The 13,678-nt window shown below is 46.8% G+C and overlaps 1 protein-coding gene across 1 annotated transcript in view; it reads left to right on the forward strand.

Annotated features, from left to right (window-relative positions):
* Nucleotides 1-1,719, forward strand: part of TSPAN7 (tetraspanin 7) — a 95,107-nt gene extending 93,388 nt beyond the window's left edge. Inside the window, exons 7-8 of the mRNA XM_061378058.1 lie at nucleotides 178-250; nucleotides 576-1,719. Of these exons, the coding sequence (XP_061234042.1) occupies nucleotides 178-246 (69 nt within the window). The 3' untranslated portion in view covers nucleotides 247-250; nucleotides 576-1,719. The remainder of the gene's footprint in view (nucleotides 1-177; nucleotides 251-575) is intronic.
* Nucleotides 1,720-13,678: the final 11,959 nt, after the last annotated feature.

Consider the following 13,678-nt stretch of genomic DNA (forward strand, 5'->3'; position numbering starts at 1 on the left):
TGTTTTTCTTATTAGAGCAGTCCTTGAAACAGGGCATAAATGTGTTGGAGGATCAGCCAGACAGGGTCCAGTAATAGCTCCAGAACATGAAATCTTTGCTTATCAGGGACTCTCTTTGCTCTGCATTCATTTAATTTAACTTATATTATCTTCTACTTCTGTTCTTGTCTGGCACAGTTGATTGGGATGCTGCTGGCATGCTGTCTGTCCCGGTTTATTACTGCTAACCAGTACGAGATGGTGTAACAAGGTGAGCTTTGCCCACTTTCCATGCAGTATGTATGCTATATACACCCTGGTGTATTAGCATGGTTGTGCTGCTTCTGTTGAAGATAGCAGGCAGGTTTTAGATGCTCAGCATGTCCATTGAGAATTAAGTCCTCCCATGGGTTTCTTTGCTTTGGGATTTTCACCCTGATTGTCTGGTGGGGGAAAAGAAAGGAGGAGATACACTGTTGAATGCCTTATCATTTTAGTTTCCTTCTTGAAAAGAGAGGGCGCAATACCTGCCATGAACACTGTTAGCAGCCAAAGCAACCTCCTTCTTTATCTTTACTCCCCACCCTGCTCTCTAGTCTTTCAGAAGTGAGAAGTCCAGAGCCTGTCTGAAGACCAGGAGCTGCAGCATTGGAGAAAGACTGAAATGAATGTTATAGCACACACTGTCTCTCGCACGCACGCACGCACACCCACACCCCACGAGCAAGCACGTGCGCGCGCACACTCGCACCCCACCTCCCGAACTCTGTCCCATGCGTAGTGTAACCATTCTGTGAAGTACCGCGGTGCCACCGAGAGCAGCCGGGTCCCCTCAGCCTCCAGACCCAGACCCCATCCCCGCGGCTCGGCGTAGGACGGCACCGTATGTCTGTTCTTGGTCACACAGTAGTTGCATCGTAAGTTAACAAAGGTAATTCATTAACAGCAGTGATCGGGCTGTGCATGTAGTGACTGGAGGGCGTAATAAGCCTTTCACCATGGTTAATAAGTGTTGCACACGTTCATATAAACCGATATATGAAATATATATTCTTTTGGTTTTACCTTAATTTCTTGTTTTGTTTATTGCTTCACTAAGGTTTTCATCCTTTCCCTCTTCCCTGCGCCTCCCCCCCCAAAAAAAACAAAACAAAACAAAGGAATCAGTAACATAACATAAAGATACTTGAAAATGATGTTAAAATGTTGTGCTTGAAGGGAACTGTTATTCCTGATGTTCTTTTACATCTTTGATTCTTACTCAGTGTTGTATGCCTAGTGCGTATCCCGGTAGGCTTTGTCTAGTGCATTTTGCCTCTGAACCTGACCCTGTGTAATACTGTTATTAAGCTGTGTTGTTGCTTACTGTGAAGGCAGGAATTTTGCTCCCTTTATTTTTACTAGGTAGTTATGAACTAATTGAACTGTGCTGTACTGCGGCCTTCAGACTTTGTTCCTGTTCTTTCTTTTTCTTTCTTTTTGCATTGAGGTTGCAGCCACCAAATGCATCATTGAATCCAACCGAAATAAAAACACACACATGCAAAAACAAAAAAAATCACAAAAAAAAAAAACCAACCCAACAGGCATATGAAATATTTTTGGGGGAAAGCAAAAGTTTAAAACCTTTTTAAAAAAATAAGACTTTTTTAATAATGCCTCTGTCTAGCATGCCAACGAGAATGCATTGATATTGTGAGTATTTGTGATATACGTATTAATAAATGGAACCATTACAGATTTCTAGCTGCTTCCTTTTTGTTCTTTAGTCGTAACAAAACTCTTTCGAGGGGGGAGTGAACATGAAACACAAATGCACAGCTTGGAGTGACATGTCTTTATGCATATTTTAACAACTAACTTGCTTGTGACAGGAAAACGTTACTACCCTGGGAAAAAGAAAAAAGAGACAGAGCTGGAATTGTTTCAGAACTCCTAGAAAAACCTTCCACAGCTGGTTTCACCACGTGCCAAATACATGCCCTCTGTGTTGCAGGTTTGCTTCTTGTGACTGATAATGATCTGCAGTGTTTAATCATCCCTTCCTTAGCGCTGAGTGTGATTTTGGCCTTGAACATTTCTCTCTGATTTTGGTGAGAGAGAGAAGAAGAGGGATTTGGGGCTGAGGGGGTGGGTAATGGTAAGTCAGGCACTCACCTCTTTCTCATTTGAATACATGAAGTGTTGAAGATCTCATGGAAAGCCCCTGAAAATTTAAACCTGGAAGTTTTGGACCAACCCCTTACATTTGCAACAAAGAAGACTGAAGGAGGGAAGACCTGTAGCCTTCTTGCCGTGGAGCTGCTGCACAGTGCCTGTGTCCACACAGCCCATACAGCTGCCTGAGCCCCAGGCCACCCCACATCCATCTGTGGCACCCAGCCAGTTACTGCAGCCCTCTGCCCCAGCGATGCTACTCTGTGTGGTGCCTCCAGCATCAGCTCCTGATGAGCCTTTGCATGGTGCTAGTGCAATTGATGTGCTTTCACCCACAACTATAAAAGGCCTTGCACAGGCAAAAACCTGCTGGCATATGCCAAGGTGGCATGTCTTAAAATCCCTGCTGACATCTTAGGCTTTATTTGGCCATCTTTAAACACAGGGAATGCCAATACAGGCCCTGCATAAATGCTGGGCAGTTTGTGTGTGCTTTGCTAGGGACAAATCCACTCTGCTCAGGTTGCAGCACTCACATTTGCAGTCCCTTCTGAGGGGACAGTCGCAGACACTCACTTGGTTGCTGGGCTACACGATGCTGGATAGATGCCCTTCTCCCTCAGGCACAGGAAGTTCACAGGGGATGTTTTTCCACACCAGAAAGAGCTGGTCCACCAGCTGCCCCAGTTTCCCTCCCGTTCATCCCTGGGCAGGTCTCCCCTACCCCACGGAGGGGAGAGAGAGGGGTGAGGTTTCCACCTCCTCCCTCCAGAGTCACCAGTGACCTTCCGGAGTGGAAAAGCTCCAGCCTTTCCTTTGCTTGCTTTCTTTCTTTCTTTTTTTCATCTTTTTCCTGAAAGAAAGCATTGTTTGTGCCAAGACCTCTTTCTTTTGAAGATGCTGATGTTGGGTGACAGGTCAGCAGGCCCCCAAACTGCTCCAGCTCGCCCATCCCCATTCACTAAAGCATGTGCTCAGCTTTAAGGCATAAGTGCCGGATTAAGTCCATTCAGCAAAGCCCTTCAGTGCATGCTCAATTGTTTCCCTGAGCCCAGCAGCACTCTGGCTTCTATGGGGTAGGTGTGTTAATTGGGCTCTTGACAGTTTCTGTGGAGGGGATCAGGCTGGTAAGGGCCTGCCAGGGACTTCCCCAGTGAAATCCCCCTGGCTTAGGCTGTAGGGGGCGGGGGGGGTTGTGCTACCTGGAACCATGGCATCCCTTGCGCTCAGCACAGCATTCTCCTTCTTCCTCCTTGAGGGAGAAGTGAGGCAGTGGGAAGGCAACAAAGCCAGAGCTGCCACATGTGGGTTACTGTCAGCAAGCACAGATATACAGGATTTTCCTTCCAGAGGTGAAGCTGGCACAGGGTACATCGGGGGTGTGTGCTTCAGGGGCTGCGGGCCACCCTCTGGCATGAACTGAATCAGTGGGGACCAGCTCCTGGTGCGCTGGGCTGGCTCTGGCTGCTGGATCCCTTCCCAAGCAACTTCTGTTCACTGCAATCACAGTAGCAGAGCTGGGCAAAAGAAGGGCGGGCAGGCTTGTGAGTCAAAGCAGGTGATGGGGTGACTGGGTAAGTCCTAGGAGGGGTGCAAAGAGGGCACGGTTGAGGAGCCAGGAGAGTGGGAGATGGAGCTGGACTGTGGGAGGAGGAAGAATGGGCACTGAGACCACCTTGTTTTGGTCCCAGTAAGCTGCTAGCTCAGTTTGGCTGAAAGGTGGACCAGTGACCTTAGCTGGCATGTGCATCCCATCCTGAGCTGCCTCTCAGGTCTTGCTTTAGCTTTGGAGCACAGCCCTAAGCACTGCTGAGAAGATAATACACTGCTGTGAAGGTGGTTGTTCATGGTAGCATCAAAGTGTGGAGCAGGGGGCTATGCTGGAGGGCCTGGCTGGGTGAGCATCACTGGAGAGGAGACTGGCTTCACAGGACTGCTTCTGGAACTTTTTCCTGTTGCTCCTCAGAGGACCCAGCACAGGGGCTAAAATGATCTGTCTTCCATGTCTCTTCCCCTGTACTATAGTGGTTCGTTACTCTTTAAGATAACTCTAACTTTAGCAAACCAATTTGCTGCCAGCCGAGCCCCCTGCATGAAATACTTGGCATCCTACTGTAGGGGCAGGATTGAGATGTCAGACATCTACCAGGGCTGAGTTGGGGCTGCTTCAGTACGAACCTCTACAATAAGGATAGAAATTGTCATGATTTGACATATGAGTGACACTTCTGCTTTTTTATCAGTGGAAGTGTTCTGGTCCCCAAACTTGTGAAATCCAGTCAACTTCTTGCCAGCTGCTTCCACCATCTTGGCCTAATTCTGAAGGAAAAATCTGATGCTTTTGCTTTTTGCCAGTCATTGCACCTGCTCCTTTTGCAGCAAGGGAACATGTTACTCAAAGGATGTCTCCTTTCTGTCTGGCATGACCAGAGATATTTGGTACACGCGAGCGTATTAAAAGCAAGCCGTGCTGAGGCAGCAGCTCCTCAAGCTCTAGAGTCTGCTCTGCTCCATTGTAACCACAGTGTGGCTATTTTTGGTCTCTGCTGAAGCTATATATAGGTGACACCAACTGCTTATTTTAGATTGTGGTCCTTCTGTGTCATCAATAAGTGGGGGGTGTATACACACACACGTGGAAGATCCCTGGTGTGCTATACAACACATTACAATACAATACATTGTCCTAATGTAACAGTGTACATTCCCAATGCAACTACCAAATCACCAGAATGCTATTTTTCACTCACCATGCTCAAATAACACAGTGTTTTGGCCAAGACCTTCAGAAGCAGTAGATGACAGGCACACCTTTGAGGTATTTCCAAAATGTTCTAGGGCCCAGTGATTTGCCTTTTGGGAATCCAGTCCTTTCAAACTTCTCAGGGCACTCAGAAGTGAAGTAAATTTTGAAAGCCCTAGCTGTTCCTAAAATGGACATTATTAATCTTTTTTAAATTGCAATTGTTTCCAGAGGGGAAGCAAGGACAGCTTTCTGACTTGCATGGCTGAAACCATGGCTTGTGTGCTTTATCTTCTTGAGTAAAGAATCAGAAAACATGATGTGAGAGAAGGCTGATGCCCAGAAGAGCTACTGGGGTGGGATAGGGGGTGAAAAAACGAGCAAAAAAAAACATATAAACTTTTTTTTTCAGTCAAAAAGGTTTGCAATAGGAAGTATTTCAACGTGGTTGCGTGTTCAACGCGGTGGTGCAGCGTCTCCAGCTGCAAGCTGAGCAGGCTCAGTAGCTCAGGCCTGCAGTAGGGGGGTCTGCAGAACAGTCTGGAGGAAACTGCTGCCTGCCAGGACACCTCTTACATCCTCCTGATGGTAAGAGCAGCCTTTTGTGGAAGCCTTTGGGCATCAGACTTATAGAAACTACCATGGTGTACATGCAATGAAATTCATGGGCAGCATCAATCAATGGCATTACCTGAAGCTTTGCTAGAGCAACACTGGTAGTTTCCTACTCTAGGGTTACTGTGCTCCTGTGGGATTTACTTTGAATGTCGTGTTTGTAAGTTATTGCTTGTTCAAAGGAACTGGTTTGTGCTTATTTTGATTATTTGGTATCTTCAGCCCTGTAGTCGTTTCTAATTAAAATCAAACAAAAGGTTGCTCAGAATTTTCTACATCCTGGAGTTCAGTGTGACCCGTATGTCAGATGAATGAGCCCTTCTCCCAGGTATAGGAACTGGTACATTAAGCCCGTGGGTTATGGGCTGCTCCGTTTACTTTCATACCATCCTGGTAGTTACGGGGTCAGGGACTGCTCCCTTCAGTCGAGGTGGAATTCAGCCCTACAGTGAACCAGCCCTAGCCCTGTCTTCTGCCTCTGCCCCACCAGCACCAAAGCCTGCCAAAATCAATGCTGTGCCTTGGGAGAGTACAGAAAACAGGGCTCCATCTGCTCTGTGGAGGCAGTGTGAAGGATGAGACTTGGAAAACCCTGGCCAGCACCACAGCAAGCTGAACTGAGCTTAGATTGGCATAGTCCATCGCCCTTTGTAATGGTGGGGTTTCCTCCCAGTGCTTATCTGGATAGCCTAGATGTTCCCTCTTGTTTGGGTGATGCATTTTAAGTACTACAATGTGGAAGGGAAATCAAAAAGCCAATCAAAATCATCTCTATGAGACCCATTCAATAAAAAAAGTTATTGGCAATTAGCATAGGGTGTTTTTTATAAAAAAAGTAATTAGCTCTCCTGCCCTGAGAATTAATGAATGCTTTTCATTACACCCCAAGGGGTAGCCAACCCAGTAATAATACACTTCAGATGAATGCTGGTCTAAAACAACGTTGTTTGACAATGCAGGCAGCAGGATAGTCACAAACAGGAGGCAGTCCTGCCCTGGTGAATGCTGGAGTTGGTTGCTTCAAAATAAAAGGCCATTAATAACTTGCTTGGATTAGTGCAATAGACTCGACTTCTTATTCATTGAGAAGAAGCAAAGTCTTCAAAAAGACCAGTGCCTCATTTGTCCCTGGGTGCAAAGCTTAGGATGCTACTGGAGATGCACTAGTGCTGGCTACTGCCTTTTGCTCAATGGGTCCAGAGAGCTTGACAGGGTGGAATGTGACTTGGCTGTTGAATGTGTCTGGATGTGGTGATTTCACTGCCTGAGGGGTGTTTGGCAGCTGAGTGGCAGGGGGTTGTGTCCCACTGTTGTCTCCCCTTCACACCTTTACCCATTGGCACCACAGGGGTGTTGCCAAGTGACAGCATCCTTTTTCCCTATTGCTCCGATTTGATTGTTGGCATTTTCAGCAAGATATGCATTGGTACAGATACAAAAATCACATTGACTTCTAAATTCAGTGGCTGTCCTGCTCTGACAGCCCATCTGACTGGTTCTTCTCCAGATTGGAAGCACGGCACAAGGAGGTGCTCTCTGTCAGAGGAATACCTTCACAGACTAAGCAGATGATAAGTTCCCTTCCCTCTGCCCTGGGACCATCCTTGCCAATCCCCTCTGGAGAGGGTCCAGAGGAGGGCCACAAAAATGATAAGTGGGCTGGAGCACCTCTCCCATGAGGACAGGATGAGACACCTGGGCTTGTTCAGCCGGGAGAAGAGAAGGATCCAGGGAGAACCTCATGTCAGTCTTTCAGTTCTTGAAAGGGGGGTGTGGGGTGTGGACTAGATGGATTTTGAAGGTCCTTTCCAACCCAAACTATTCTATGATTCTGTGATTCATTGACTCGCATGTGGCCCTTGCTCAGCCTGGGTCTGGTGGAGGTCCCATGCTGCCACTGCTGACTGGTGGGCTGCTGCAATAGCTTCCTGCAGCCAGGCTTTAAAAGCTTCCCCATTACATCTACAGACCTGAGGATTCAAGTGAAAAGCTGAATCTTCCCTTCAAGTTCAGCTGTCCAATCAGGATGAGGCTGGGGAACTTGGCTCTCAGGGTTTTCCCCATGGAGAGACAGTAGATAATGGGAGGTCTAATTAAGGAAGCCAGCAGCTAATTTACATGATGCAAGTAAGAGCTTCTTTGCCTACTTCTCCCTCTGCCATCTCACACTTAACTTGCCTGGGAGCTGTTCCTACACCAAGGCAAAAAGATGCCTCCAGCCTCTCCTCCTTTCCCACCCTCCCTGCACTCTCCTAGGGAGCAGTGGATCTTCCACCTCATGGTGAGGACAAGGCACTCCTGGGAGATGGTGCTGCAGCCGGACGGGGCAATATGGGATCACTGGGGGCAAGAGCGGCAGCTGCCTATGGAGCCAACACAAACTTCAATAGCCAGCTTTACCTAATGCCTCTGTGGTGGCCACATCTCCACTGCTGCTCTACACTGCATGCAGAGAGACAGAACACTCAGATGAGCAGTAAATGCAATGCCTGTTAAACCTGCATTGTGGTACTGCCTGGAGGCGGTAGTGCGGTATCAGAGCATCATCTCACTGGATATGTCAAGGAAATATACTCATGCTGTAGAGCTAAGGCTGTAGGTGTAAGAATAGGAACAAACAGGGGCAGAAAATAAGGAGAAGAGAATTAGGTGTCGTGCAGGCTATTGGGATCAGTGTAGTGAGCACAGGGCTGCGTTACAGTTCCTTTAGGCAATCTCAATTTTGGCATTTCGTAGATTACGGATGCCAAATTTCACAGCTGTAAGATGCTTTGAGCACACATTTGTTCTGATGTAATTACCTAAATTCAGGAAAAGGTACATGGGGGAAAACAGTTTTTTGATGTGGAACCCTCGCCATCCTCTGAGGTACCCTTAGCAGGGCTGCAAACCATACATCAGCCCCCTTGCTGAGCACTGATCACTCACTGATGGCCTGGGATGCAGAGAGTGGGGATACAGGGGATGCTCACACAGAGCATCCCGTCCCCCAGGTAGGCTAATTCCGATGCTGTGTTATGATTTTAGTACAAAGGGAAAAAAAAAGGTCCCTCAGTTTAATACAACATAGAGTTTTATTCCCCCTTTTTTTTGCCGGAAGGGTTGGCAGAGCTCTGGGGAAAGTTTTGCAAAGGGGGGAAAGAATAAATCCAATCTAGATGTTTTCAGAAGTTCAGCTAGCCATGATTAGCTTTGAAATACGAATCACTGAATGGCCACATTTAAAATATCTGTGCTCAAGGATTACATTTTTTGGAAACATAACAGTGGTTTAATGTGCTTGTATTTGCAGTTTTCATTTTTTAGAGAGTTGCCCCTTTTTTTGGTTAATTTTTGCTTTTTTCAGTAAACAAAATGGATGAAGACTTGGTGTGATCATACTATAGAACCAAGGAAAATCAAGCCTAGGTCTCCTATGGACTCATACAGCCCACTGGAGTGTGTATCTTCCAACAGTCGTTTTCTTTTAATATCAGGAAATTTCTGCAGGAAAGGTTGAAGCTTGGAAAAGAAACTATCCTCTAACATCATTATAGCCACAGTGCCATGAAAACACTAGCTGATGGTATCTGCAGGTAGGACAGGTCAGATTCCGAGACGTAAAGGCAGCTACAAGGTCGAAAACAGGTGGAGTTACGGGGTGAGTATGTTTTGGTTGGGTAGGAGCTGTGACCCAATACACAGGTGCACTTACTGAAGTAGGAGATGCTCATAAACCCTCCCTATAAACTACCTGCCCTGAAAAACTCCCATTAATCCAGCACTTAAGGAACCTGTATCCCAGGTAGTCATAGCAGATGTAAAGCCTGAGTGGCTATTACCTACAGGCTGCCCCATAGTGGCCCCTGGGCCGGGTCTGGCAGCCCGTGGCAGCCTGCAGGGTAGTCACTGTCGTTCCCAGGATGCCACAGGGTAGCACATCCAGCACCTCCTCTTCCCCATGGCATACCAGGTGCTTTCTTTGAGGTTTTGGATGCTGGAGGGGGACTCTTCATCAGGGACTGCAGTGACAGGACAAGGGGCAATGGGTTTAAACTTAAACAGGGGAAGTTCAGGTTAGATATAAAGAAGTTCTTTATTGTGAGGGTGGTGAGACACTGGAACAGGTTCCCCAAATAAGTGGTAAATGCTCCATCCTTGGAGGTGTTCAAGGCCAGGTTGGACAGAGCCTTGGGTGACATTGTGTAGTGAAAGGTGTCCCTGCCCAGGGGGTTTGGAACTAAATGATCTTAATATCCTTCCAACCCAAACCATTCTATGAATCTATGATTCCCAGTAGCAGCTGTTCTCTGCTTGTTCTGGACCGTGAGCCAAAGGGATGCTGACTTTTGCAAGCTCTGTGCCTGAGCACAGGATTTTTGCACCCTTGGATGCAAGCATGGAGCCATTGGGCAGCAGTATAACATTGCTTCTCCTGCACACCCACACAGGAGACGGGGAGACCTCATTTCAGGCCTGCAAGCTCTGACAGTGCCCCTTTCAGCACTATTGCAGTTACATCTGTTACACCACCGCTCTTTATCCCCACTTACTGTATTGTGGCACGGGCACTGGTGTTGCAATGACAGCTGACAGATCCCCTGCCTTTGCAGATCCCCTCCTGTCAGGTTGCAGGTGCTTGCTAATCAGATAACATTGCTGTTTTGGTTGCACTTATGTTTGTCTCAGCTAAATGACAATCAGTAGCTTGTACCCTGCTTTCTGGTGCTTCCCTTTCAAGCTTCACAGTTGTACTTGCCATTTCACCTCTGGAGCACATCAAGGTTGATCTCAGTGCTTTGTGAGACGGTGGTGGTTCAGTCACAGGGAAGGATGCACAGTGGCACTTCTGGGCACCCCATGGCCCTCATCAGCCTTTCACAGAGGCAGCTCTGAAACCAGTGGGAAAGAAAGGGCAGCCACCTGAAACCGGTCCCAGTTTGGTTTCTGCTGAGCAATCTGCCATGTCCACTGCAGGAAAGCAAGTTACATGGGATGTCAGGTATTTGTGGGTCCACTCTGTTCATCCCAGGAGAGCCTTTGGTTAAGAGCCAGGGAGATAAATGCAGGAAGACAGAAACCCCCATTATCCTGCAGTGGTTGTTTCTGTAAATCTACCTCTTACTAATGAGCCCAGGCATAAAGGAGGTACTGCTGAAACACAGCTAGGTACTACAGTCATCAAGCGGACTCGACCCAAAGCCAAAACCACAGGTTTCTCATTATACAGTCATGACCACAGGCACAAGACTGCAGTTTAACATATTGCTTCTGTTAAACAAGCTTGTTCACCAGTGTCTGAAGCTCAGAGCAACTCCAGTCTCTCCCAGGAAGAGCTCTGCCCATCATACCATCCAGCCGTGGATCCTTGAGGGCTCTTGATGCAGGACCTGAGCTTTCATGCAGCTCAGGTGCTTGGGAGAAGACTGTCTAATCAAGGAATGAACAATTAATGGATTGCCCTCATGCCTCAGATCAGAGCAACTAATCTTGCTAATAATACAATTTCCCACTTTGTCACAGGTAAAGGATGTCTCATTTAGTGCAAGTTGGAAGAGGCTGTGTGCTGTGAGGCTCAGTGTCTCCAGTGAAGCGTGAAGCCCAGCAGCAAATCTGGATTGACTGTATCCCCCAGTGGATTATTGTGTAGCACCAGTTTTCCAGCTGACTTCCACAGAGCCTTGAGCATGGACCTGGGAAGCGGATCCAGAATACAGCCAGACTAGAGCATGGTGACTTGGAGGGCTGCTGGCGGTACAAATTAGGTTGGCTTGTTTTGGAATTCTTACTACACACCAGCCATCAGATTAAATATAGGGAACTGGAAGGGTAGTGTGGAAAACAATTCAGATAAAGGCCCGCCTGTTGTTAGGAAAACCAGGAAACAACACAGTCAGTGGTACTTTTTGTTTGATTTTGGTGTTGGTGAGAGCTGCAAAGCTGAGAGTGAGGGTAGAAAGGGAAGAACATGACTTAAGAGGTGACACATTTACACAAATGGTCTACCAAAGATCAGTGTTTTGCATAAGAACTCAGAAAGAAGAAAAAAGTCCTACATACTTAAAACAGCCTTAAATTATTAGCCCTGTTAATCTGGCATATGTAAACTCCATAACTCCAAACTTGCCAGCTCGCAACACATCCTTACTTATCACCCGATGGGGATGCAGAATGTCTCTTTGTTGGACTATTGAAATAGAGATACTTGTCACGTGCACAAAGATCATACTGGCAAAAGCCATGCATGCACAACAGAAATGAACAAAGGCAACTGTAACGGTGATGTCTAGAAAGTGTTGAAAAGCGCGTGGCTGAGGGAAGTACATACAAAATCCAAGGAAAAGGAGGAAAAGACAGATTGGATGCATATGTCGAAGAGCTTCCAACTAGAAACAAACACGAAAACTTCACCGTAGGAAAAGCTGGAAGGTGATGGTAAAATGTAAAGGGTCTTTACAGGAAAGATAGGAGCAAATACAAGTGGAGTGAGAAGACAATCTGCCAGCTTTTGAGGTAAAAATGTATGGTGGACATTTCTAGATTGGGTACCCGTCACTAAATCCACTAAAGTCAATGAACTTGACAAAGAGAAGCGGTAGGTCATAAGACTGCATACACCTGAGCAGTTAGGCCTGAGGTCAAAAGCATGCACATCACCAAAACCTACTACAGGAACCAGAAAAATGCCTTCCCAGGAGCAAGGGGACTACCTGTATCCTTACAAAAGGCACAGGGTTGACACCCAGGGACATAAATGTATATAATGGAAAAGACGAGCCCTGTTCTTGTTGCCACCTGAAATGTTTCACAAACCTGAAATTAAGGGATTACAAGAAGCACTGCAGAAGAGTAGTGAGATATCATAGCTTGTAGCATACAAAACAAGTCTCTGTAACAGTGGAGGAAAGGAAGCAGCACAGGACAGGTACCAGGTCTTACCTTGACCCTCAGGCAAGATCACAGACTGTAGGAAGACACCCAATTCTTCTCAAATCAGCTATTTGGCAGAGTTATTATCAGGACACTCTAAACCAGAGCTCTGGCTGGTTGTGAAGGTCACAGAATCATAGAATGGTTTGGGTAGAAGGGACCTTAAAGATCATCTAGTTCCAACCTCCTGCCATGGGGGGTGGGCAGGTGAAGAGGTCAGCCCTGGAGAGCCTGTGGCCCTCCTACTAAGGGACAGGGACCCTTGGGTACCTTGGCTTGATGCAGTCCTCCTGAAACCCAGCTTGCACAACAGGCACCACAGCTGAGTCTTGAAATAACCTTCCGGAGTCCTTTGAGAGCCAGAAATGCTTCACAGAGTTATTGTAGGCACAAGAGAGTTGCAGGAATGAAAGCACCCATTGATATGTGCCATGCAGGGGCAGACAGTGCTCAGAGTCCCAAATCAAGGAGGGTGCTGAGGCAGCCAAGAAGATACAATCCCAATCTCAGCAGAGCCGGGTGTCAATCCCGGGCAATTTAATTATGTCTGGAGAAACCAACCGCAAAGGGGGTAAAGCCTGCCGATTATAAGCAACAGTGAACAAGCTGACAATGAAAGGGTAAACAGGGAAATCTAGAAATTGCAAAGGAGGCTGAAGTAGGTCAGTGTTCACGCCCAGCAGTGCAGCTCAAGCCACTTACTAAAGAAACTGCATTGCTTAGGTACAGAATAAGTGTGACAGCTAGAGTGGTGGATATAGAGAAAGGGTGAGACCAAGGACCTGGAGCATTTACCAGCATTGCCATTAGTATTTCCTTCTCCTTTACCCACTACAATCAGGCTCATGCTACAGGCCAAAATGTAGCTATAAATAAATAATAGGACTTTCCCAAGCTATGGCAACGGCTGTAAAACATTCCATGGTCTCTTCTTTCCTTCACAATAGGCACTTCACAAGTGTCTATTTCACTAGGATGGCCATGTTTTCACTCTTAAACTATAATCCATCAAACAGTGTGACATTTGTTGATGTACAGCACAGACTTAACATGCTTAGTGAAGTTGAGATGATGATCAAGTGTCTCTGCTTCTGGAAAGCTGCTAAACTGAAAAAAAAGAGTCATTGAAAGAGAATATGATGGTCACAGGGAGAGCTCAAGAGAGGAGAGGCAGCTTGTCACCCCAGAAATACAGGCTTGAGTAGCTGTAACCTGTAGTGAGTTTCACAGGAGGCACAGCAAAGATGGGGAACCAGTTTGGAAAGACATGCAAGG

The sequence above is a fragment of the Neopsephotus bourkii genome, unplaced genomic scaffold, assembly GCF_033783945.1.
Source record: "Neopsephotus bourkii isolate Nb327-2 ecotype Australia unplaced genomic scaffold, CSIRO-AGI_Nbou_v1 NB_1763, whole genome shotgun sequence".
NCBI lineage: Eukaryota > Metazoa > Chordata > Aves > Psittaciformes > Psittacidae > Neopsephotus > Neopsephotus bourkii.